The sequence below is a fragment of the Chroicocephalus ridibundus genome, chromosome 9 (assembly GCF_963924245.1).
Source record: "Chroicocephalus ridibundus chromosome 9, bChrRid1.1, whole genome shotgun sequence".
NCBI lineage: Eukaryota > Metazoa > Chordata > Aves > Charadriiformes > Laridae > Chroicocephalus > Chroicocephalus ridibundus.
Genome location: NC_086292.1, coordinates 4909925 through 4934590, shown reverse-complemented (window position 1 = coordinate 4934590; position 24666 = coordinate 4909925). Strand labels below are relative to the sequence as shown.

Genomic DNA, 24666 nt, shown 5'->3' with positions numbered 1-24666 from the left:
ATGGAGAGTGAGGGCTGTTTATTCCTTCCTCTGCCAAACCCATCGCTGCGTGCTCCGGAGAAAGGAACCTGCCCATAGCCCGGGGAGCGTGATTTGGGGTCAGGATTGGAGTCAGCCTCGCCGCTTGGGCAGTAGCTCTGGCGGGAATTCACATTGTGCCGGGTCAGAGGGCTGCTGCCGTGGAGCGAAGGAGCTGTTGTGTTTGCCTTCCCTCTCGTTGCCTCTCCCTGCTAAGCAGCGGCCTGCTAAGGCACCGTTAAGTCCTTCCTCTCGAGGCTGTTTTCAGGTTAGCATTAGGAATTTAAGGAGCAGGCAGGTGTATCTTCATCACCATAATTCAGCACCCTGCTAACACCAGATAATAGCTGCCTGTCTTTGCCCAAGAAGTGGTCAATGCCAAGGAAAGTTGACCTGTCAACCCATTGCACCCTTTAAGACCAGCCCTTCCATTACCTTTAAGATGATGAAACTAAATGCCGCTGGACCCCAGATTCTGAGGCTTGTGGTTGATCACCTCTATCTAATTCTGTTCCCTCCCCCAAGATGGCTTTGATTTCTGTTCAAACCAGGAAAAATAAATCTATCAAGCACAGTGCTATACAAGATCGTCAAGTCAAAATTTACTGTGCTCTTGATGTCTGTAGCGCAGAGTTAACTCTTTTTTTCCCCACTGATGTTTGATCAGACCTTTATTCTTGTGCAAGGTCCTCGGAGCTGGCAGCCGGAGCCCCGCTGCCCCCGGGTGAGAGGCAGAAGGCTGGGCTCGCCTCGCAGGCAGCGCCGAGGTTCAAGCAATTCTCCCATTGTTCCCCCTGCCAAGTTTCTTCTCCCCCATTTTGTTTTCTTTTTATTGCTGTGATTTCCTAACATCGGAAGAGGCGAGTTATGAAACTGGAGTTATCCAAACACGTCTTGTTTGAAGATAGCGTTTCATCCAGCAGATGCAGCTTCCTGCTCTGTAAATGGTTTTCATTGTTTCACGTTGGCTCCTGGCCCCCGGCAGAGACGGGGCCACTGGTAGCGTCGCTCGGTTCTGGCAACCTGAGGAGCAGTGGTCCCAGCCACGGAATGCTGCTGGCCATGAGACGAAGTGAAAAGGTTGAACTGGGAATACTGGTATTCTGTGGATATCCTCCAAAAACATTTGGGAGGTTCACCGGAGGCTACCTCTTTGCATAGGGTGCTGGCCCGGTTGGCCGCTGCTCCAGCAAGGGATGCTCAGATTTTCCAGTATGTGTCCACTCTTCCAACAAGACTCGTATCTTGAGGGGCCAGTTGGTGCCGCTTCTGCTCGAACACACCCCAAGCCAAAACGCTCCAAATACCCACCTTGCTGATACTTGCTTGTGGGACCCCGTATGTTTGAGTGGGATTCAGCCCGTGGGGCTCGTGACCAGATGCCCGCTGTTGAAATGGAGCCAAGACACAGCACAGAGAACAGATAGAAAATACGGCACTGGTATCAGCACCGCTTTTTCAAATTCCAGTTGCAAACTGGGATCTTCTTGTTCTGGGCCATGTACAAAGACAGCGGCTGGTCTGATGGTTGACATCCAGATTGTAAAAAAGGAAGGAACCAGGAAAGAGACGTTAGATGAAATAAGGTGGTGCTGGTCGGTGTGATGAGGATTATTCCCAGCACAAAAAAAGAGCTGCATAATTTTTAAGTCCTTTGTAGGAACGGCAGAGAAAGAGGGTTTGGAGACACATCCTTGGGTACCTGCCAGGGGGTGCTGCCAAGGGACAGTGCCCCGGCGGGGGCTGCGGTGTGTTGGATGGAGGGCCTGCCCAGGGCCCGTGTCGGCAGACACCGGCGTTCCTTGCACTGGTGCAGGACACTTCTGCCAAATGTGACGTGGAAGACATTGGAAAGAATTGCTTTTGTTTGAAGATGTTGTGTTATCACTGGGAATCGGAGACCTGAGGCTGTGTTTGCTGGAAAGCCATCCATCCAGCCTGCCATCAGAGTTCCTCGCCGTGACGGAGCGGGAGGAAGAAAAGCCTTCAGAGTGCGTCCTGCACCGTGTTCGCTCAGCGTGTCCCAGTCATCCAGCAGAACCGCTTCATCTGGGGCAGCATGAGTAATGCCAAAACCTTCCCTGTGTCACAGTCAGAAGGGTTTGGCTTTGGCTGTGTTTGTGCCCTGGCCTCCTTCTCCCTTGGGTTTTGCATCTGTTAAGTTTCCCTGGCTAAATACCCGGCCGACGATTCTCAGTCCATTTTGTAGCCATGCAAGCACTCACACCAAATGCCAGCTGACTGTTCTCTCCGATTTTAAATGTTTGGTCCAAAAAAAAAAAAAAAAAAAAAAAAGAAGTATGAATTAATTTTCTCATAGGGTGGTTAAATAGGAAAACAGCGATCTGCTTCTTGAATAGCTGCTCCAAATATGTCAGATGTGTTTATTGGCGAAACAGGAGGCTGGTCTTACTTCTCGTTACTGCCTGCTAAGACGGGTGGTGGGTGGAATCTGTGTTTTGATGGTGAAAAGCTGGAAATTCCACTTTGCAGCACAGACGTGGGTGGTGGGGCCATGTGGCAGCCTTGCCTCCCCCGGCTGGCACGGCCGTGACGTTTGCTGTCCTCCGAGATCTGCATCGTGGAAACAAACCTGCACCATTGGGTTTATTAATTCTCTAAAGTACGCTTTTAGTTCTGCTTTTCGGAGCAGATGTGAGACGTGGTCCTCAGGGCGAGGACACCTGCCAGGAGAGGTGCGTGCCTTTTCATCCTTCCCGTTGTAGAGTCCCTGGTTGTGGGGTTGGCATGGTGGTGGCCGTGCTGGGTGGCTGTGGTGTCTCCTCGGACCACACTGCAGAGCCCCGGGAGGGCTTTTGGAGAGGAAGAGCTGCAGATCCTGGTCTGGTGCTCCTCCCTGGCAATCTGCTCTTGGTCACAGGTGGGGGTGAATCCTGGTCTGCATGGTCCTCTGCTCTTCTGCTGCTCTCCTATGGGTGCCTCACCGCCATAAGTGACACTGAGATGAAGCTGGGTAGTTACTGGGCATCCCCTTGCAGCTGAAGGGCTTGGGTGAGGATGTGTTCGTGTCCGGTGGAAAGCACGCTCCTGCTCTGGCATGCAGGTTCAAAGAGATGGGTGAGGTGCCCACGTCATTCCCCATCCTGTCCTCCCTGACGGGTCCCCAGACACTGGGAGGGGTCCCCGTGGTGGTGGCAGGACATGTAGCATGGGTTTGAAGAAGTGGTGAAGAAAGAGGAGAGTCAGAGCGTGCTGGTAAACCGAAGCTTTTGTGCTTCACGCTCCATTCCCTGGGCACACGGATGCTGTTAGCCGTGACCTTGGACTCGCAAGAGAGCAGCAGGTAGCCTGCAAGCACGAGTTGCTGAAGGGTTTTGGGCAGCAGGGAGGCAGAGGCAGGCTGGGACTTGGCTGAAGGCGAATTTTCGGTGGCTTGCCTTTCTCTGTCGGTAGAGCCTGTTCTGAGAGGAGCTGGGTGTGCCCCAGACCTCTTCCTCCAGCGCAGGAAGCTGTGGAGGGGGTCACGCCGTCCCCGGGGCTCGGGCACAGCCATCCTGCTGCCGCTGCAGCCCGTGCCGGCAGTGCCAGCCTCTCCTGCTCTTGTTCTCCACAAAGCTTTCCCACCTGCTTGAGCAGCAGTGATTTATTATTATTTTTTTTTTAATTTTTTTTTTTTTTTTTTTTTTTTTGCATGAATGGAGCGTGTTTCTTTGTGAATGTTCTTTACGGGATGTGAAGCCGCAGATGTTTTCTCATTAATTAAGTTCTGCAAAACTGCTGCCGGAAGCAGCGCCAAGCACTTGGCAGAGCTCTGTGGTTTGACGTTTTTCCTTCCTGCCTCCTCCTCTGCGACGCGAACCCTGCGCGAGCCCTTTGCCCTGCGGTGGCAGCCCCTGCCCTCTGCCCCTTCTCCCTCTTCCATCAGACCTGTGCTTTGGGCTGGCACCTCTTGTTTTGAGTTGGGTGGACCAAGGTCCCCCAGGCAGGGTCCTGTGAAAGGACCCTGTGTCTCCCGTCTCTTTTTGGCCACAGAGAAGGCAGAGAACAATGAGGTCAGAAGTCTCAATGGTTAATATTTGTTAAGGTTCACTGACATTTTATCACTTTTGCCGTAGGGAGTAGGAAAACATGGTGAATTAAGAACATCTATCTTGGCGGGGCGAGCCTTCCCCGAGTGCGCAGGTATGGGTCGGGATGAGGTCCTGCCTCAATGGGACCCGAAGCCTCTGTGATCCCAATCTCCTTATCGCAAGTGAACACAGAGCTGTCGGGTGCCCTTGGGCTTCTCTCTGGCTGCGCTGGCAGAGCTGGTTGCCTGCCCAACGGCTTCACGTGGGAACGTTACCCGCTGTCTGCTGGTACGTGCCGCTCCTTGAACAGGAGCTGGGCTTGTAAACGGCTCCCGGCAGCACGGAGATAGCACGGATAAATACAACTTGACGTTGCGTAAGTCTGTGTTTGGCGGATTATTGAGGCACTCTTGTTTCTTGGCCAGGCTCCTAAGCCCAATCGGGGTATCGAATGATGCACTAGCGGCTTTGACAGTGATTTCCCCGTTTTCTAACATGAGCTGCTCCCCTTCGCCCATCTCCAGCGTTGCCTGGGGCTGGTGGTGGGCAGGGCCATGGGCAGGAGGAACCACGGGTGGTGGGTCGGTGCCATGGACCTGCTGCGGTGCAGAGACGCTGGCAGCCAGTGGGGGATGTCCTGCCTGCAGCGGTTACTGCCTTGTTATCTCTCTGGCCCAGTGGGCACGTGTAATTTATCCAGTAACGGCTCCTTGTCCAGAGGGGAAAACAGTAACGGCAGGCAGGGCTTGGAAAGAAGGAGAGCAAATAAGGGAAAATGAGCGCAGGTAATTTCAGCTCGACCTGTCTGATGATGCTGGTGGAGTAATTGAGCCGTCAAGGTTGTGTCAGAGGGCAGGAGACCACGCGGTGGTCCTACCCTCTTTGCTTTGGGATGGCATCCTCTGGCGGGGTGGGCCGGTGGCTGCACTGAGACCTGGAGCAACCCCACCTTTCAGCAGGGCTGTTTGGATGGACAGCCTGAAGCAGTATTTGGTATGCGTTAGAGCTTCCTTGGGGCTAAAAAAAAAAGGGAGAGGGGAAAAGTTGTAGGCTGTGTGGAGGAAAACGAAAGGACAGAAAGGGGTTCTGCTCGGCTCCAGCCCCCTGCTCCTTGGCAGGCATGGCGAGGAGGAATGGCGTGTGCTGCTTCCAGGACTGCAGGTGGGGACTGGAGAAGAAGCTCCGTCCACCCGCGTGAGTGGTCCTGTGCATCCCTCTCCAGTGCCACCCGCAGGTCTCAGTGTGGGGATGGACACAGGGGCATTTTCCAGTGGAAGTGGGAGGAGATGCCGTATCCCTCACCTCTCTCTGGGAACGCTCTGGGAAGCCGGGGAGAGCGAAGTTCAGCTCCTGTGGTCCAGCTTGGTGATCGTAGCCAGGAGGCACCTCGTGACCCCCCGTGGTTCTGCAGGTGGGAACGAAACGCTCCGTGAGCAGCCGGCGGGCGAGAGCAGCCAGTCCTTGGGTGCAGCGGTCACGGGTCGGTCTCTCCACGGGCACGTGCGAGCCTGCGCGCCGGGAAGGACGTCGGAGCGTGCCCGTCCCTCTGCACGCGGCTGTAGCTCGCTCAGCCGAGCGTCAAGCGGGCAGTCGCGCGTCCGTGCATCCGTGCACTGCAACTCGTGGTGTTTTTTTGGACAAAAGCAAGATAGAAGTTGTCTTGGATGGGGCCAGGTAGTGAGTGGCTGCAATGGCTAGTTCTGCTTGCCCCCAGAAGATGCCAAGGTTGACCGGGACTGCTGGCATGCCAGGCCAAGCCTTTGCAAAGGGATGGGAATAGAGACTTTCGCAGCCTGCCGTTTCAGAGCAGCTCAGCACTTGATTTTCTAACCACTTATGAAAGCCGAGCGTTAATTAAGGGCTTTGAGTCCCTTCAGAAAACATGCGCATGTGGGTCAAAAATTAGCAACTCATAAAAATAGACACAGATGAGTTTTAGAAGGATGTGAGCTGATTGATTTACCACAAATGACGTTAGCCTGCAGCCCTAAGGTAGAAGCTTTCTGAGGCAAAGGTTTCCTTAGAAATGTCAACCGGAGAATTGCCGCACGCTAGTGAGACTGAGAAGTAACGCTTGCTTGAGAAGATGTAAACATTTTAAAGCGTTGTTCTGAAAGACACAAAGATGGGGAAGTTTACACGTGTGAAATACTGCTGTGCAAAGGTCCCGTGTACGGGACTGAGGTGTCCCTGGGGGGCTCCGAGGGTGGGCAGCCCCTCGGGGGTCTCCCCTGTGGGGAGGGGGGACGGTGATGCTGATGTCCCTCACCCTGCAACACGCAGTCGTACGGGCTTGGAGCCCTGCAGAGGGATCTTCATGGCTGCTTTCCCACAAGCCAAGGAGACCCGAGCGAGCACGATGGCAGCCTTTGCTTTGCTCCTCCTGCCCCTCAGCGATGGGGAGAGCGGGGCTTCCCCGCCGCACGTGGCCACCGCGGCAGAGGTTTTGTGGGAGAGTTTCCACCGTGTGTGATCGCAGGTGGATATTCCAGTTATGACTGTCTTTAGGGCAAAGTTTTTCCTCGTAAAAACCCTAGAAAGCCTGAGATGCGGGCTGGAGCCTTTGTCAACCCTGTGTGTAAGCTCGTCATCAGGAGGGGAATTTGTCTCCCATGATCTGCAGATTGCCCCTCGCTGTGTCCGGCTGCGAGCACAAGCGAGACCATTGTGCTGTCGGGGCGATACTCAGCCGGCAAGAAAACCCCGAGTAGGTCTTGCTGCGACAAATCTTTGACTTACACAGTGGCTTTCACATGGAAGGGAAGCTGGAAAAAAACATGCCCGTTCCTGCCAAAAGGCGCTGCTTTGCCAGTAACTGGCCTCTGTTTTCTAATGCTGCTACTGCAAATGGTTGGGGTGTTGAATTAGGGCTTCCTGCTGCCTTCTAACCCTTGGGCTTCTCCTTGCCCTGACCCTGGGGAGGTCTTCCTCTGCTTCTGACCTTGCTGTCTGCAGCCACAGCACTGACTCCGATGCCTTCGGCGTCATAACTTCCCTCGAGCTGGAATAGCTGTGCAAGGGGGTGTGAGCTCACGCGCCTGTACATCCCTTGGGAGGCCGGGAAGTACCTGGTTGATTAACAAAACTGAAGAAGAGAGTCGTTTTAACCATTTCTGAGAAGCGTTTGCTATAAGAGGAAACAACCTCAAGTTGTGCCAGGTGAGGTTTAGACTGGATATTAGGAAAAATTTTTACACTGCAAGGGTTATCAAGCATTGGAACAGGCTGCCCAGGGAAGTGGTTGAGGCACCGTCCCTGGAGGTGTTTCAAAGACGGGTAGACGTGGTGCTTAGAGATATGGGTTAGTGATGGTTTTTGTCAGAGTTAGGCTGATGGTTGGACTCAATGACCTGAAAGGTCCCTTCCAACCTAGGTGATTCTATGATTCTGTGATTTTTATGGTTCAGGACTATCATTTGGCTACAGAACAGTCCAGTTCCCTCCATGCGTGGTCAGATCCTCCCTCTGCCGTAACGTTGCTCCTTGCTCATGTCCCCCACGAGGCTTTGCTTGCTTCAGCTCCTCAGAAAATGCCATATTATAGAATCATTAAAGATCTTAAAGATCTTATCATTAAAGGCCTTAAAGATCATCTAGTTCCAGCCCCCTGCCATGGGCATAAAGGGCCTGTTATACATAAAGGGCCATGTTTTGAACCGTGTCTGGGTTGTGGATAGGCATGTCTGTGGAAAGGGGTGCAGGGCTGACTGGCTTCTCTGGTGGGAGACAGGCAGATGGGACCAAGCCAGGTAAGCCGAGTCTGCCATTCCCATGGTTCGTCTTCCGTCGGGATTCAGCATCTTGACTGTCAGGCCAGCAGATGAGTCTACAACATTGCTTGAGGCCAGCTTTTGCATCCTGTTTTGTTATATTCCCTGACATTCCCCACATTCCTGGCAAGGAGACTTCTCTATTATTTTTTTTTTAAAATGCTCCTTTGTCTCTTTGCAAAACTGTGACATCCTTTAAAACTCCTCAAAAAGCCCATTGGCTTGCTCTCTCCTGTTAGCTTCGTAAAGAAAAGGCAGCCTTGAGCTTGGACTCCAGCCCCAACACCATCTCCTTTCAGTGGGGAGAGAGGGAGGAGAAAAGAGAGTGGAAGGGTCGTGGACTTCTCTTTGGCTCAGCTGAACTCCATAAACCCCAGGTCTGTGTTACCTGGTTCCACCTTTGTCCTAAGGTTTCACTCCAACCTCCATGTTTTTGTGATGATTATGGGCTCATTAGCTGTGCTTTCATCGCCGCTGCAGCCCGGTCTGGAGGGTCCTGGGTTTGGAGGAGAACTTTGGAGAAGGCAGAAGCCACCACAGTGGTCCTCGGGTCGGCGTCCTGCCTCTAGTGCTGGCCTTTTCTGTCTTAACCTGCCAGGCTGTAAGGAAGCAAGCTGAAGGGTGGGTGGGATGTTTTGCAGTGCTGTATCCCTTGGGGATGAGAGACCTGTTGTGTTTCCCACCGGGAATCAGAAACAAGGTGAAAAAGGAATAACGTGGTGTTGAAGCCCATGGTTTGACCTAGCGCAGAGTTTGACTTGAATCACTACAGCTTGTTACCAGCTGCATCGGGATGTGTCTGGTAAACACATCGTCCCTCCTTCGGTCACCCTACAGTCGGAGCTCAGAGAGACCAGGAGAAGACCAAATGCAGAAGGAGAAGCGTGAGCTAACAAGCCAACCCACAGGTCCCCGAGCCAGGTATTCTCCCGGCACTGGGGCCCCCTTCCCTCGCTTCTCCGGGCAGCAGCTCCCCAGGACACACAGGGAGCCCCTTGAATGAGTTTTGCCAGCTCCCCCTTTCTCCCGTGGGTGAAGAGGACAGTGGCACTGGGGCCTTCTCCGTGCCTCAGGAGCTGTAGGATCGGAGACCCTCACAGCCCCCTCTCCTGGGCCGGCATTTCAGTTTGCTCCGGACGAGGGGACGCCTGGCTGCCTCTCCCATCTCTTTGGAGCCAGCAGAGTCTCTCTCCTCCCTTCTCTCCCACCTACAGATGTTGGCTGACTGGAGACCCGGGAGGCAGCTGCTGTTCTTTTGCTGCAGCTGGAAATGACGGTCTGGTTTCCTTCTGTGGCGCCACGGCAGCGTTAATGACAGGAAGGTCCGGCCAGGGGTAGTGGTGGAAGAGGCTTTTCCTGAAGAGAAAGGGACTAAAATCCCCTTGTCGAGGGGGAGGGTGTTGTAGGGGATAGGACGTGTGCGTGGTGCCCGCCCGTGCCTCCTCGCACACCTTGCACCAGCTGGACACTGGTCCCAGTGCCGGCCTGAGTGTGGGTGGTGCGTGTCCCTGTGGAGAGCCAACCTTGGTCACCACCGTCCCACATCTCCTGCACTCACCTGCAGCATCAGCTGGGTTTGGTGTCTTTGCTGTCATGTGTGCAAAGAAAGGCCTTTTTCCTGCTAAAATGTAATTATTATTTGTTATCTGGTGGCTAAGTCCACTGCTGGCTTGTTTTTAGCAATACTCTCTTTGCAAGGGGAGCGCTTGCTTTCAGTCCCAAGAGGATCAAGACCTGTCGGTTCAGGGATTTCGTTAACCTGCTACGTCAAACTAGCTTTGTGGGATCACCGAGCAGCTTTAGTGGGGTGGGTGTTGTGAGCTGGACCGGGCAGCAGCCAAGGCACCCTCCGTTACAGCCCGCTGAAGGGCAGCAGCAGGGCTGTCTCCGAGGCCCGGTACTTCCCTGCATGGCTGGGACGTGAGATCACATTTGGAAGCGGCTTTTGACTCCTCCCGCGTTGGTGGAAATTTTACACATGGTCGCTGGTGACTTGGATGGCCGCGGAGACGCCTCCCCATCTGCGAGGCGATCGCCGTGGGCGGGTGTTTTCATCCCGCTCCTTTCCAAGGTTTGCTCACAGATGTCTTTACCAGCCTGCCCCTCTCAACTGTCCCCTTCTGCGCCTCGGACCGAGGATCTCCCCCGCCAAGTCCTGCTCAGCCGAGGGGATCTCACAGCTCATTCTGTAAACTATTTATGCCAAAAGCACCGGCGCGGGGAAGTGCAGTTGCAGAGAATGTGCATTTCATTACGGAGACTAATCCCATGTCAGCCAGAGCTTCTCACTTGGACCATGCTGTTTCCCTCGGCTTCGGTTTGCCTGGCAAGGTTAAGAATCAGAGAATGGCAGGGGTTGGAAGGGACCTCTGGAGATCATCCAGTCCAACCCCCTGCCAGAGTAGGGTCACCCAGAGCAGGTGGCACAGGAACGTGTCCAGGGGGGTTTGGAATGTCTCCAGAGACGGAGGTTAGGGGAGTCCTGCCTGGAGGGAAGAAGCACGCCCAGGGCAAGGTGAAGCGCCGATGGGTTGAGGGCAGACCATGAATTTGTAGAAAATTAGACAATTAAGTCTACATATCTTGGCTAGCAGGTGCTCCTCTTCTTGTCCCTGAATCATCTTTTTCCAAAGCTGTTTAGTCCTCTTTGGTACCTTGAAATGGGAAATTTATGATGGATCAGTCTTCGCTTTCAGTTTTCCCAACCCTGCCATCTCCCACACATGGGAAGAGCTGCATTCCCGGCTGCGAGCGGCTGGCAGCTCCCGCCGTTTGCAAACAGCCGACCAAGAGAAGCCCTTGGCTGAGGTTTACAGTCAGTAGTTTGACCAGTCAACGTCTGTTGGGAAGGTAAAGGGGTCTTGGTGGTCTCCATCACTCTCCTCCCTCCTGGCTTACTGCAGGGCAGTGCCATGCACTCATGGTTGATCCTGCTTCCAGAGCCTGGGGCCACCAAAATGCAACCCTGCGGGAAGTTTCACATTTGAGCATCTCAATGTGATGGAAAACACCTAATTTTTCTGGTTGCAATCGAAAGCTGCAACCTAGCTGGTTGATGGAATGGGCATCCTCATGGTGTCCCTGCTCCGGGACGCCTCGTGTCTGCTTGCTGCGGGGGACGGTGATGCTCCTGGCCACCGGACCGGCTGTTGTGGGGTTAGCGAGCCCATCCCACCACTTGGGCAAGGGCTCGCGGGGAGCTGGAAGCATTTTGGTGGCTTCTCATGCCGGCGAGCATGTGCGCTCTCGCTCCGGCTCTCTGGCACGCTCCCCACCTGCTCCCACCCCCGCTGTTTGAACAGCTCAGCCCTTCGCGCGGCCGGGGATGTCCCGTTCGCTGCTAACGAGAAATTAGACGGCTGGGTCAATGAGGGCAGGTTTGTATTAGCTCGGTACGGCATGGAAAAATCGTCGATCTCCAGCTGACTGCCCACGGGAAGGTCTTTGGCCGGGAGTGCTCTCGCGCCCAGGGGATGGTGCTGGGGTGGCTGAGGTGGGGGATCAAGGAGGCCAGTGGTCATGCTGATATTTTTTCCGGCATTTAATCCACGTTTTCCAATGAACAAAGCCAGGATTAACAGCTTCTGTCATGGCGAGTCTGCTCGTGTCCCAGCTTTGTGTTTTTCATCCTGTAGAAGGTTTCAGCCAGCAAACAGGCTTTCGGGGGGGCGATGGGAAAGTCTGTAAAATGACCTTTTTTATTGTCAGAGATTTCTTGCAAACTGTGTTTCCTTCGCAGCGGCTCAGTTTGCTTTGGCTGTTATGCTGCAGGGTGAGGGAAGGGTTAGGAGGTGTAATGTCTTTTGTTGTGAAGTTGTGTTGGGTTTTTTTTCCTTTTCTTGAAAAACAGATGAGATTTACCTTTACCTTTTTTTTTTTCCCTTTTCTTGAAAAATAGACAAGATTTTCCTTTCCCTTTTTTCCCTTTTTTCCCTTTTTTCCCTTTTTTCCCTTTTTTTCCTTTTTTCCTTTTTTCCTTTTTTCCTTTTTTCCTTTTTTCCTTTTTTTCTTTTTTCCTTTTTTCCTTTTTTTCCTTTTTTCCTTTTTTCCTTTTTTCCTTTTTTCCTTTTTTCCTTTTTTCCTTTTTTTCCTTTTTTTCCTTTTTTTTCCTTTTTTCCTTTTTTCCTTTTTTTTCCTTTTTTTTCCTTTTTTCCTTTTTTTCCTTTTTTCCTTTTTTTCCTTTTTTTTCCTTTTTTCCTTTTTTTTCTTTTTTTCCTTTTTTCCTTTCTTTTTTTTTCTTTTTTTCCCTTTTTTTTTCTTCTTTTTTCCCCCTTTTTTTTTTCTTCTTTTTTATCCCTTTTTTTTTTTTTCTTCTTTTTTTCCCTTTTTTTTTTTTCTTTTCCTGGGAATGGTCTGTAACTTCTGCCCTGACTGGAGCACACCTGCTCGGAGAGAGGCTGCAGTTTGGTGCGTTGAGAGCCCCGAACCCCAGCTGAAATAAGGCACCCGTGCTGAGGGTGCGGCTGTGAGCGATAGGAAGGGAGAGGCGAAATGGATGTGACAAAGTACAGGCTGGTTCCAGTCACATTGTGTGGGGCTTTTCTCTCAACCCCTCCGCTCCCCGCTTAAGACGCGGTTGGCATAATGAATCTGCAGCCTTTTTAATATTTGGGCTTATTTCTCACAGAGTCGGCCAAGCTGGTGAAAGGGCGCTGGCCGGCGCAGCGTGCCAGCTCCTCCTAAAACTTTGGTTGTTTCCTAAGCCCGAGCCAAAATGCCTTTCCATCGGCCTGACCCCCCCAACCTCCCACCCGGCAGCCGTGCCGTGCCGCGGGATGTGGCATCTCCTGCCGACGCTGATTTACTTCCAGGCAGTTTTAAGCGAGAGAAAAGGAGGGAAGGGAAGGGGTGGGTGGGATGGAGAGGGCTTTGGGGCTGCGAAGGGTGAGCTGTGGGGTGGGGAGGGAGTTCCCCAGCCATGCTGTGGGCCATGCTGGTGGGCACTGGGCACGGCGAAAGGGGCTGTGGCATCTTACGGAGGGAGCCCGTAATGCTCCAGATGGGAGAGATCCCATGGGCAAGGGTGAAAGTCCTGCCCCAGCATACGCGGCCCTGCGTTGGCATGAGAAACGTTGCTTGCCTGCTTTTTGAAACTTAGGTTTTGGGGTGGTTTTTTTTAGGTTTTATGCCTTGATGTGTATTTTTCTCCGGAAGGACTGCAGAGAGATGTCTCTGTCGGTGCCGGGGCGGGGGGTGGAAGCTACCGTGCAGACCAGGAGGGCCATCCTGCAAGCGAACCTCAAGCGTGCCGTTTGCAGGCTGAGGGGGTGGTGTTGTGGTCGTCTGCGCACGCAGGGCTTCCTGGTGTGAAAAACCTGAGTTTTGCAGAGATCTCTCAGACGTGGCATGGGATTTTTCACCAGTTTCCCCATTAGCGCGTGCGAGCGCCGGTGCAGAAGTGCAGAGCGCCTTGGCTCTCGCCGCTCCCCACGGACCAGCTCCAGCAGCCGATGCAGGGACCAGTTAATGGACGGAGTCGGACCACAGCAAACGCCGGTCAAGGCCACACTGCAGGTGGGAGTGGAGATGGCTTTGGAGTCACGCTTCAGGATCTGCTGAAGGCAGAAAAAGGAGGCGGATTATTGTGCAGAGCTGGAGAAATACTCGCTTCTGGCTTAGTTTTGCATTGCAGCGTTTAAAAAGGGAAGAAAAGAGCCCTAAAACAACCCTTTGTGCCTCTGATGAGAATTTAGTGCCCATTTCTTCCTGCGAGGATGCGTTTCTGTCCCGGGGCTGTAGCAGTGCCTGGCCGTCGGCTCGGGCAGCCACCGGAGCGGGTGTGACAGCGCTGGCTCTGGGGTCACCGTCCCCAGGGGCTCACAGGATTCCTACCAAAGGCCGCAGGAGGCTGTTGCATTCCTCATCTAGGATCTGGATGGGTTTATAATTCTCCACGACATGGAAAACGCTGCGGAAAGACCACGAGGGAGTGCTGCTCGATGGGGTTCCTCTGGTAACGCACGCTGGTGTTTATTCTAAATAAATGCGTAAAATTAGGGGGATATTCCCTCATGTGTTAAGCAAGTAATTATTTTTTAATGCCTGGACTTAAAAGCAGGGGCTGAGGGTGGCTTCTGAGCAGGTGGTACGGGAGAGAAACTGCAGCAGGTTGCATTGGCTGGGGATGGGAACGTGCATCAGCTGCGGGCGTTGCGTTATGGAGCTGAGAGCTCTCTGCAAAGGCGAGGGCTGGTCCTGCTTCTGGCTTTTTAGCGAAAATATCGTTGTCCTCCGTTGCCTTGACCGTCCTTGGGCTTCGGTGGTGGCTTGCGTTGGGTCTGGCACTGCATGCGGTGTAAGTGCTGTGGCAAAAGCATCAGCGGGATGCAGCTCCCTCGGGACGTGAGCCTCGGAGCCTGCTGCAGGTGGGACTGGGCTACGGGTGCATCACTTGGTGGGTGCTGGCTCCAGTGCTCTTCCAAGTGGTGGAAAAGTGGACTCTTGTTGTTGTCCATGTAAAGAAATGTACGATGCGATCCCTCCTCGTTGGTCACAGCCAGTACCTGCAGCTGCTGACGGATGCCATGCCCGGTGCTACCAAAGTTCTCCGGCACCGCTGGCTGCCCTTGGAGGGACGGCGTCTGTTAGTTCAAACAAAGTGCGTGTGAGACCTGTGGGATGATCAACAGGAAAACAAGAGCGCAATTTTAGAAAGGGTGTGGGATTACAGGATGGGCAAGACAGATTAATTTTGTAGCTGTTTTCGTCTTGCTTCTCTGCTGGGTTTCCAGTAGCAGAAACGAGAGCGCCCAGCCACCACAGCCACCTGAACAGTAGAAATGCAGGTATGTATGACAGCATGTAGTCAATAAATTAATGGCTGGCTCATTGGGAACGTTAAATAGGAGGAGGCACAATTCCATGCTCTTCTTGGCATAGTGTACAGGCTGCTGCAGAAAACGTTAGGTGCTTAGGTACCTTTTGAGAAGAAACCACAATATCTGATACAACCTTCAGTCTTTGGGACGGCCGTGCAAACAGTGCCAGGCTCTTTGCGAACGCAGAAATTGCGTTTGGACGGGGCAGGCTGCCCTTCTCCCTGTGAGTGGTTGCTCACGGGCGGCAGGCGCGGGGCTGTTGGAGCACGAACGTGTGGCAGGGGGAACGCAGGTGGGCCTGCAAAGCTCTGCCTTTTCATTCCACGTCTTTTTTTTTTTTTTTCTTCGTCTATTTGGGGTTGTGCTGGAGCACCTTGGTGTTCTTCCCTTGGTAAAGAGTAGTGGCCTGCTGCTGCAGGGTGGTCACTCTGACCAGCATCACTTGCTCCTGCTGGGTGCTTCAGCCACACGAGCACCTTCTTTCCCGTCCCTGGAGACATTCAAGGCCAGGCTGGATGAGGCTCTGAGCAACCTGGTCTAGTTGAAGATGTCCCTGCTCCCTGCAGGGGGGTTGCACTAGATGGCCTTTAAAGATCCCTTCCGACCCAACTCATTCTATGATTCTATGATTTTCACTGGGAAGCCTCTCCCTGTCCCGTGCACACAGATGTGCGTTTGTAGAGGTACAGGCAGCTCAGCAGAGTAAATACCAGCCTGAAACCCAGGAAGGGATTAAAGTAACTGGTGCCAAAGAGAAAACTAAGTTCACCCGAGGCGAGCCATCAGCCGTGCCGGCGCTGATGGACCTTCTCAGGGTGGTGCATGGGGTGGGCTGGACCTGGAGCCCTTGAGCTCTGTCTCCCCTGAGCTTGCTTTAGCTTTGCCTTCTTCAGACGTGGAAACAGAGGTTCCTGCTGGGTTCCCTCCTCCCGCTGCTGCCCTCCCGGGGGCGCAGGACGGGACGGGTTCCTGCCCTCTCTGTTGTTCCTCTAGGGTCAGAGCAGCTGCAAAAATGCAGATGGGGGAGGCAAGGAGGATGGATCAGGGTCTTCACCTTCCTGGCCCTTTGTTTCTGTTCCTATCGGTGCCCTTTCCATCCCCTTGTTCCCACCAGACATCTGCTCTGCAGCTGCAGCACTCACACACGGTATGTTTAACCCCTGAGCTACTGCAGCGCTCGTGCTGCCAGGGGCAGGCTGTAGCCAAGGGCCAGGAGGAGGTGTCCTGAGGTGGCCAACAGAGCTACAAGACTCTGAGGAGCAGAGATGCCTGTGGGGAGCAGGCGTCTACAATGTCCTGTGGGACACCCCTGTAGGGTCCAGTTCTGGGCTCCCCAGTTCAAGAAGGACAGGGAACTGCTGGAGAGGGGACAGCAAAGGGCTACCAAGATGATGAGGGGACTGGAACATCTCTCTTATGAAGAAAGGCTGAGGGATTTGGGACTCTTCAGTCTGGAAAAAAGACGACTGAGGGAGGACCTTATCAACACTTATAAATACTGAAAGGGTGGGTGTCAGGAGGATGGGGCCAGGCTCTTTTCAGTGGTGCCAGTGACAGGACAAGAGGTAACGGGCACAAACTTGACTGTAGGGAGTTCCACCTAAACACGAGGAGGAACTTCTACCCTGTGAGGGTGGCAGAGCCCTGGCACAGGCTGCCCAGAGAGGTGGTGGAGTCTCCGTCTCTGGAGACATTCCAAACCCGCCTGGAGGCGTTCCTGTGCCACCTGCTCTGGGTGACCCTGCTCTGGCCGGGGGCTGGACTGGGTGATTGCCAGAGGTCCCTTCCAACCCCTGCCATTCTGTGATTCTGTGAATGCCTCACCTGGCTTACACACAGATCTGCCTTTGTCCAGGCTGCCATGCTGCCTGCGCCCAAAAGCTACGGAGAGGAGCAGCCACCACTTCCAGGGGACTGTCCATGTCCTCCTTCCTCCAGCTTGCTTAGCGAGGGGCAGGCGCAGTGATGCCTTGCCAAGGAAGGTTGTCACAATGGTGCCGAAGGGACCCTGTCTCAGTCCATCTCTGCCATCCCACCACATCCCGTAGCCACGTCCAGTGGACGGCATGTCCAGCAGCCCAACCGGTTTCTTCCCTCCGGGAGCTGGTGCACCCCATGCCTCTTGAGCATGGATGTAGTTATTCAACCATTGCATCTAAAATAACCCTCCAGGAGAGGAAGAGACCCTTTGCTGCTGCAGAAGATGAACGTTGGCTTCTGTGGAGGTGACTGTTAGGCTTTGGTGTTCCAGAGGAGTGAATACTGAAAGAAGAGGAGAAGTTTTCCCCCCTTTGCAAAGTAAAGAAGGTAACAAACGTGCCTGCATTTTGCAAAGGTGTGATGAAGCCTCTTTTGTTTGAGGCTAATGTGGCTACTTCAGTGCTATCTTGCAATCTTTATTAAAGACAGGAAAGGCTGCAAACGCGAATTTAAATTGCTCAAAGTGATGTTTGTGGAAGTGGTGGTGTTCCCCGTGCAGATGGGGCGCAGCTCCCCTCTCAGGTGCCAGCCTGCAAGGGCGGAAGCTGCTTTTTTTCAGCTGGGCACGGTGCGGAGTTGCCCTGGGCTTCCTCGTGGCTGTGGTCTCACAGTGGCGTTTCTGCGCTGAGCAGGACAAATACTGGTACCTAAAGGGGCTACAGGAAAGCTGGGGAGGGACTCTGGATCAGGGAGTGGAGTGATAGGACGAGGCGTAACGGTTTCAAACCAAAAGAGGGGAGATTCAGATTGGATGTTAGGAAGAAATTCTTTGCTGTGAGGGTGGTGAGCCCCTGGCCCAGGTTGCCCAGAGAAGCTGTGGCTGCCCCATCCCTGGAGGGGTTCAAGGCCAGGTTGGACGGGGCTTGGAGCAACCTGGGCTGGTGGGAGGTGTCCCTGCCCAGGGCAGGGGGTGGGACGGGATGGTCTTTAAGGTCCCTTCCAACCCAAACCATTCTAGGATTCAATGATTCTGTACTTGCTTTGGGTGCAGAGGGCTCTGGTTTTGAACAGAATAAACCAGGCGCGAGGCGACTGTTAGGCTCGTTTGCAGGAGAGGAAACCAAAGCTGTCGCATCCACTTGATAACCGTGGCTACACGCAGCCCTGGAGCCGAGCCGAGATGGGAGCGGGGCAGAGATAAGGCGGGGGGAGCGCTCCCCGGGGGGGCTGCCTGGGGCTGGCTCTGTGCACCCCCCACGTGGAGCCGCCTCTGCCCCGGGCTGGGGGGCACCCGTGGAGGGGAACCTCTTTTTTTTTTACCTGGAAAATCTGCTCTGACAATAGAGCGTCAGTTTGTCCGGCGTCCCAGTGCCCTTCCTTCCCCTCCGCTGTCCCAGAGGAGGGGTTGCTGCCCAGCTGGGCTTTCCAGCCTTTGCCGCCCCCCCGGGGCACGGGGCGCTGGGCAGGATGGCTGTGAGCATCATTCGAAGCCGGGTACTGCCCGGGGGCGATGGGGAAGGAAGGGGGGACACGCAGCCAGCGGCTGGAGGGCAGCAGGGAGCGGAGGAGCTTGGGGTGACCTTTGAGGGTGGTGCACGAGGTGATCCAGAAACCCAACAGCTTCGGTCTCCCTGCCCCGTGGGTGGCCAAAGGGCTTCTTGCCCAAGCTGTGCCAGTGCTTGGGTACCGACACCCACACAGACACTGCCCAGCAATTCCTGCATCGCTTCTAGGAGCGCTTTTACCCCCAGATTTCCCCTGTGTTCATCTTGCACCACGCAGCGGCTGTCTGGGATGTGAACAGGGCAGCGGTGGGCTGTGGTACCCGGCTGGGGCTGACCGCGTCCCCGCGGTGCCATCACCCCGCTGCGTGGCGCCGTCCCCAGCGGAGCGATGCCCTTGGGAGCAGGGAGGGCATTTCGGGGCCGGAGGTGTTGGAGGCATTTGAACAATTCCTTGTTGGCAACCTAGCAAGGAGCAGTTCCCAAAACTTGTGCCGCCTCTTTACTGCGTGACGGTTAATTATGGAAACCCGCGGCCTCTGTGGGAGAGCGTCCAGCTGCGTGTCTCATTCCTATCTGCGTGCCCCGTCCATGCTGGCGGCTTTGAAATCTCTGCGGTTTGCTGGATGGTGCTGGGAGCTGGCTGGGCTGGAAGCAGATAACTGGTATTTCTCGGTGCCCAGTGCCAAACCGTGCGTGGACAGGGGGATACCGGTGGCTGTGTAGAACTCGGCGTGCCTCTCCTGCTCCAAAAGCCCGCGTCGGTGTGGGCAGCAAGCCCGGCGGTGAGTCCAGTGCCATGAGCGCAGCCCCGGGAGAGCGTGGGAGGCAGCGCCGGGGCTTCCTCCGGGCGCCTCTCCTAAGCAGATGGAAGGGGAGAGATGCCTTCAGTCAGCACGGAGGGGTCCGGATTTGGCCCTCGGATGCGTTTGAGTGATGCCCCGTTCAGAGAGGCGACACTGATTGCTGTGAGCGCGGCGCTGGGTGTTGCAGGCAGAGTAAATTCCTCTTTCACCGGCAACGCCGCAGCCCCACTACCTTCAGCAGCAGCAGGATACGCGTTTCCCATGGAAAACTGTTGTTTCAGCTCCTCAGTTTTCAAGCAGTGAGTGCACAAACCCCGGGTTTGGGAGATGCGTCAGGACTTTCTGTCATTTCTGTGGAAAGTGGGCGAGTACTTCTGTTTACAGACTGGGAAGGGAAGCCGAGCTCCACTTCTGCATAGTCACTGTTGTAGGTAGCAGTTTATTTTAAGGCGGGATGGAAAGAAAACACACCAAAAAGAAAAGGAAGAAAAAAAAAAAAAAAAAAAAAGCGCGTTCCCCCTGCTAGCTCTGGAGTGTGCCTGCCGGAGGCTCGGTGCTCCCGCCCCCGTCTGCCGGGCAGCTGGTTTCATGGCTTTCCATTAGGTAACGTACGGGCAATTTTATGATGTGGTTTGCTTTTCACACACTAATTGGCTGTGGGGGGACTTTTTATGGGGAATTTGGAAACTTGCTGTGAGAAGCCAGGATCCTGGGGTGTGACTTCTCATTTTTTTGTTGTGTTTTTTTTTTTTTTTTTATTATTATTTTTAAAGCGAAAGTGCAGAGCCGGGCTTCTGGGAAGTGGCTTTCCTGCCTGTAATTACGTCGACCTCCGGTGTTCCAGCTTGCTTGTCTTAGAGCTTTTATTGCATCTCCCAGGCTTTTCCCCATCCACGCCTGTGCCGGGGCAGGGGTGGGGTAGCTGTAGCCCCAAAAGGACTTAAGGGAAAGATCTCAGGCTCCAAACGTTGTCTTTGGGCAACCTGGTCTAGTGGGAGGTGTCCCTGCCCAGGGCAGGGCATTGGAACTAGATGATCTTTAAGGTCCCTTCCCACCCGAACCATTCTGTGACATCCCACGGCCAGGAGCTGTTCCCATCAGAGCCACCACGGACCCGGCGTGGGTCTCGGTTCTCCCCCGGTGGTGGCTTACATCCAGGGAAATGCCACAGTGCAGTGACTGTGCAGGAAGACGGTGGGGGCGGATTTGCCCTTTTTTTTTTTTTTCCCCCCCACTTTCATGTTGGTTTTCATCCTTTTCTTCCACTTTCGCTAGCTAAATGAGAGACTCTTCTCTTTCTCTGCTTTTGCTTTGCACCCCTCGCCCTGGCGTGCTGGGAGGTGCCGGTGGGTCCGGGTTCCCGGTGTGTCCGGGCAGATGCCCACCAGCAGTGCCCTCCGTCCCCGGGTCGCTTTGCAGCAGCCAGGCTGGTGGAGCTGCCCCCGCCAGACTCACTCGGGGCATTTGTGATGGACCACGGTGGCACTTGGGCCACAGCGTGTGCTCTTTGTTGGGTCCAAGAGATGGGGAGGGTGGCTATGGATGCCTTTTCCTTGGGAAATGCCATCCAGCCTCAGCAGCTCCTGGAGAAGGGCCGAGGCTTTGCCTGGAAGGGGTTCTCTGGTGGCTCGTAGGGGCTGTGCACCATCAGGAGCTTTCTCCAGAGGGTGCATTGGTGCTGGTTTTTCCCACCATGGGGACGTCCTGGTGTTTACCAAGGGCATATCTCATGCAGAGAGCTTCCTTTGAAGTGGAAGCTGTAACGGGGCCTCGAATTTACCTCTCCGGCTGCTTTCATGCAACTGGTTAGCAGCTTTGTATGCGTGCGTCTGCGCTCCGCTGTCGGATGTGGGTGAAGGTGGCTGGCAGGTTGGTGGTGGTACTGACAGCCCGGGTAACGTAGGCACGCAGACAGAGGCAGCTTGCGCAAGGCTTCTTAGGAAACCCAGCTGAAAATACCAGGAACCCGCCAGCCCCTCTTCCCCTGCCGCAGACCTCTCTGAAACCCGGGTGGAAGCGCTGCCGTCTTTTTGTGTCTTCCTCTGCTCCCCGTTCCTCGGTCAGGACCCACAAAAGTGGCTGGCACACGACTCTCGCCGTTGCAGACCGTGCATGGAGCAAGGTTGGGTTCGGTGTGTGGTGGGAAGGCGGCTTCGTGGGATTTATCCTCTTTTTTTTCTTAGGGAAGCGCGGGCTCTGTGTGTGTTCCCGTGCCTGTCTGCCGCTGTCTGCGTGCCTGCTCCTCCTGCAATACAATGCGAATGGGATCATTTCCGCCACATTTAAACAACAGATCTCAAAGATATTAAGTGGCTACAAGCTCCAGAAAATCCTTCCCTGACCAGAGGAGGCAACGAGACCCTCTTCTCGGCCCTGCTGAGGAGTGGGTGTAGTGTGTGACGAGCCTTTATTAGACAGCAGAGAATCCACACGTCTGGAGATGTGGCCCTGTTGGAAACCCATCTCCGTCGCTGCTGCTCGGGGCCTCTCTGCCCGGCTTGAGGCAGCGGAGGGTGTCCAGGCTGCATCCTCTGGGGGCTCAGGCTGGAATTCCAGCAGAGGCTGCAGACGGGCGCTGTCGGGTGTGGGATTTGCGTCCCCCGTCACCTTGCCCTGGCAGTGAAGCTCCTGGAGGTGGTGCGGAGGGCTGGGGACACGGCTTGTGATGGGTGACTGGCCGTGGCCCCCGCGGGCAGTTCACCACCCTCCTGCGTGTTCGGCAGCAGCGTTGGCCTGCCCGTCCTTTCCTGCGCTTCCCTGGGAAAGCACGTCCGTGGGAAGGGCGGGCGGGAGGAGGAAGCTGGCCGCCCGCTCCGTCCGGGACAGGGACACTTGGAAACCTTTTCTGTGCCAGCACTTCGACGTGGGGAGGGCTGCTGCCCCCCTGCCCTTAGTGGGTTTGCTTCCCACTGTATGGGGCTCCCTGGGGGATGATGCAGGACTCGCTGCGGTGGGAAAAGCCTGAGACCCGGCTCCAAAACGGGGGGGATGAGAGGTACGCTCCCCCTGGCCCCCCCAGCCTCCCCTGCATGGGGAGGAGGCAGCGGAGGGGAAGGAAATGTCGTGCTCTGACTCCTCGTTTCCACCGGGGCGGTGGGTGGCTGAGCTCAGTCCCGCGCCGGAGCATCCTGCTGCAGCCCTGGCCCCCGGCTGCTCCCCACGGTGGGGTGGTGGCGGCCACGCTGGGTGTCACACACCTCCTGCACGTCCTCCCGACAGCACCCCGGCCATGCTCTTCTACCAGTTCAGCCCCTCCGCCGTCAGGGGTAAGCTCGGCACGCGGCTCTGCTTCTGGCTCTCAAACCAGGACACCTTCCCTCCGCTGTCCTCTCTTGCGGGGAGATGCCAGACCCATCCCTCCCTGGGGGCAGCGGGGAGGGGGGGGTCAGGACATCACGGTGTTGGGAGGTTGGTGTTTCTGTTCTTGGCGGGTGGCACCTGAGCCGCAGCCTCTGGCCATGATGTCCCCACGGCCAGTGACTCCCTTGTGAGCGAAGGAGGAGCAGAGCAGGAGCAGGAGGGGGGTCTGGCAGGTCTGTTGGCCGGGGGGGCTGTGGGAAATTCCCATCCCTGTGGATGTGGGAGGGGTCTGCTCTCCAGACCTGTCACAATCAAAGACCATTCACGTGGACCACGGGTCTTGGTGCCCTCCCGGCTGCACAGTGGCAGCCACAGGGAGCCTTCTCCCGCGGAGGTGCCGGGATGCACGGGAGGGATGCAGTGCTCCATGGGGACCAGGCTGACCCGGTCGGGCTCCAGGGTTGAGATCTCCATTGATGTTACTGGTTTTGAGCCCTGTTGAGGACAGGAGGGGTCAGCCACGGATTTTGGCTGGGTTCACGGCACGGTTAAGGACAGCTGCACAGTTTGGACCCAGATGCAGATGCTTATTCCAAACCTTCTTCCCAAAACTTCTGAAGTATTTGGGTCCAGGGTTTTGGCTTGGTCCTGTCCTTAACTGAACTGCTTGTTTTGGGCTTTTTTTCTTTTTTGCCCCTGCTGTAGCTTTGTAATTGGCAATGCAGGCAGAGCTCTTGGCTGAGGCTGTTGATGGACGGTGATGAAATTGGGGTGTTTCACCGCAATCTGCTCTGGGTGGATCCGGCCTCAGTCCAGTCTGTGCTGGGCGGTGCCTCCGAGAGGGACGGGTGAGACCCTGAAACTGCCGTCGCATTTTCTACGCTTGAGGTCAAATGTTTGTCACCCTCAGAAGTATAAATCTCAGCAGACCGACGGGCTGCCGACACTAGGCAGCAGCTTGCTTTGGCTGCCTAAGCTTCGGGCTTTTTGCCCTCGAGTTCTGTAAATTTGAGAAATTTCCCAGAAAAGAGTGCTAGCTGTTGGATGGGTTCATCCAGGCGGCAGCTGAACCGTGTGTGAGGGATGGGAACCGGCCAGGCCAAGGGGGTGTAGAAAACCATCAGGGTTTTGGTTCCTGCCAGGATGAATGCCAGCTTGAAAGAAGAGGTGGGGTGGTCCGGGGTGGTGGGAAGGAGGAAGGAGAAGGAGAGGTTTCTTTGGCAGACTTTTCTGGAGGATGTTTGCAAAAGCGACCGGCCCTAAGCTTTGATGAGCTCTGAACTAATTATTAAAAACAAAGGTCTTCCTCTCTTGCCTGGCGGAGTATTGTGTTTGGTTTGGTGGGTTCAGAAATGAAATGTTTCATCGGGAGGTCGAAATTCGGTCTCGTGGCCCTGTCGCTCCTGTGTTACCTCCTCCTCTTTGCCTTGTGCTAGAGGAGAGGCGAAAGCCGAGCAGTTTCTGCTCCCTTGGGCAGAGACACCCCCCCCGCCTCCGCACACGGGCATCGCCGCCCACCAGCACACCCCCCCGGGCTCCCCGCTCCCCTTTCTGCAGCCCGTTGTTCCCTCTGCTTTGTGCACGTGAAAGAGGGGCTCGGGCGCCGCGGGATGTGGGGAGAAACAGACTGGCCACTGCAGGGAGCATCGCTGCTGCCGAGTGGGATGCTCAGCCTGGTTTTTTGCTTTCTTTCAGAAATCGAAGCCAAGAAAGCTTGCGACTGGCTGCGGGCGGCGGGATTCCCTCAGTATGCCCAGCTTTACGAAGGTGAGAGCTGCCTCCTCCTCCTGACCCCAGTCCCTGCCGTGTGCCTGGTCTCCTGTCCTGTCCCTCCGTCAAATACCCAGGGTGGCTGCAGGGAGAGCTCGCAAAGCTCTGGGGAGAGGGGTGGACGGAGAAGGATTGTTTACTAATTATACGATTACGTGTTAAAACTTTAAGCCTTTGGACTTGGCCGTGGCCTGGAGAGCCAGCCATGCTGTTAACTTTTCTGCATTCCTGAACTTTTCCCCTTCAGGCAGGGCTGCGAGGAGTCCCCGGGGCGGCTGCTCGGGCCAAGGGCAGGCAGGCTTTGGAGAGCCATGGGCTCCAAGTAGTTCCGTGAGTGTTTGCAGTGGGTGGGAGCGCAGAGGCAGGCAGTGTAGGTAACGTGGCGAGGGAGCGTTCCTTCCCTCCCTCCCTCCCTCCCCGCTGACACGTCCTGCAGGCTCCTGCCCTGCCCCGATGTGCTATTTGGCAGCAAGGTCTGCGCTTTCTGAGTCCACAGCAAGCCGTGCCCGGAGCAGACCGGGTCCCTGCGCCGCAGAGCTCCCCAGGTGCAGGGGATGCACAAACTGCCCCCCATCTCCTGTGCCACGCACCCACGGGCGCTTTGCAGGGTGACTCTGGTGGTGGGTCTCGCCTCCGGCTCAGCTGTGTTTACTTGAAACCCATGGTGGGACCGCTGGTCCCTGCTCGGAGCGGGGCGGCGGTGACAAGGAGCGGTAGCTGCAGCCGGCCCC

General features: G+C 55.3%; 1 protein-coding gene across 7 annotated transcripts in view; it reads left to right on the top strand.

The window, feature by feature from the left end:
- Positions 1–24666, top strand: part of STARD8 (StAR related lipid transfer domain containing 8) — an 86639-nt gene that overhangs the window by 45109 nt on the left and 16864 nt on the right. For 4 of the 7 annotated variants that reach the window (XM_063345976.1, XM_063345979.1, XM_063345982.1 and 1 more), the window contains one exon: positions 23861–23932. In XM_063345976.1, coding sequence (XP_063202046.1) covers positions 23861–23932 — 72 coding nt within the window. Of the gene's footprint in view, positions 1–13212; positions 13334–21458; positions 21861–21919; positions 22132–23860; positions 23933–24666 lie in introns of those variants that run through there. The other 3 variants (XM_063345978.1, XM_063345981.1, XM_063345977.1) reach the window with 3 other exon arrangements.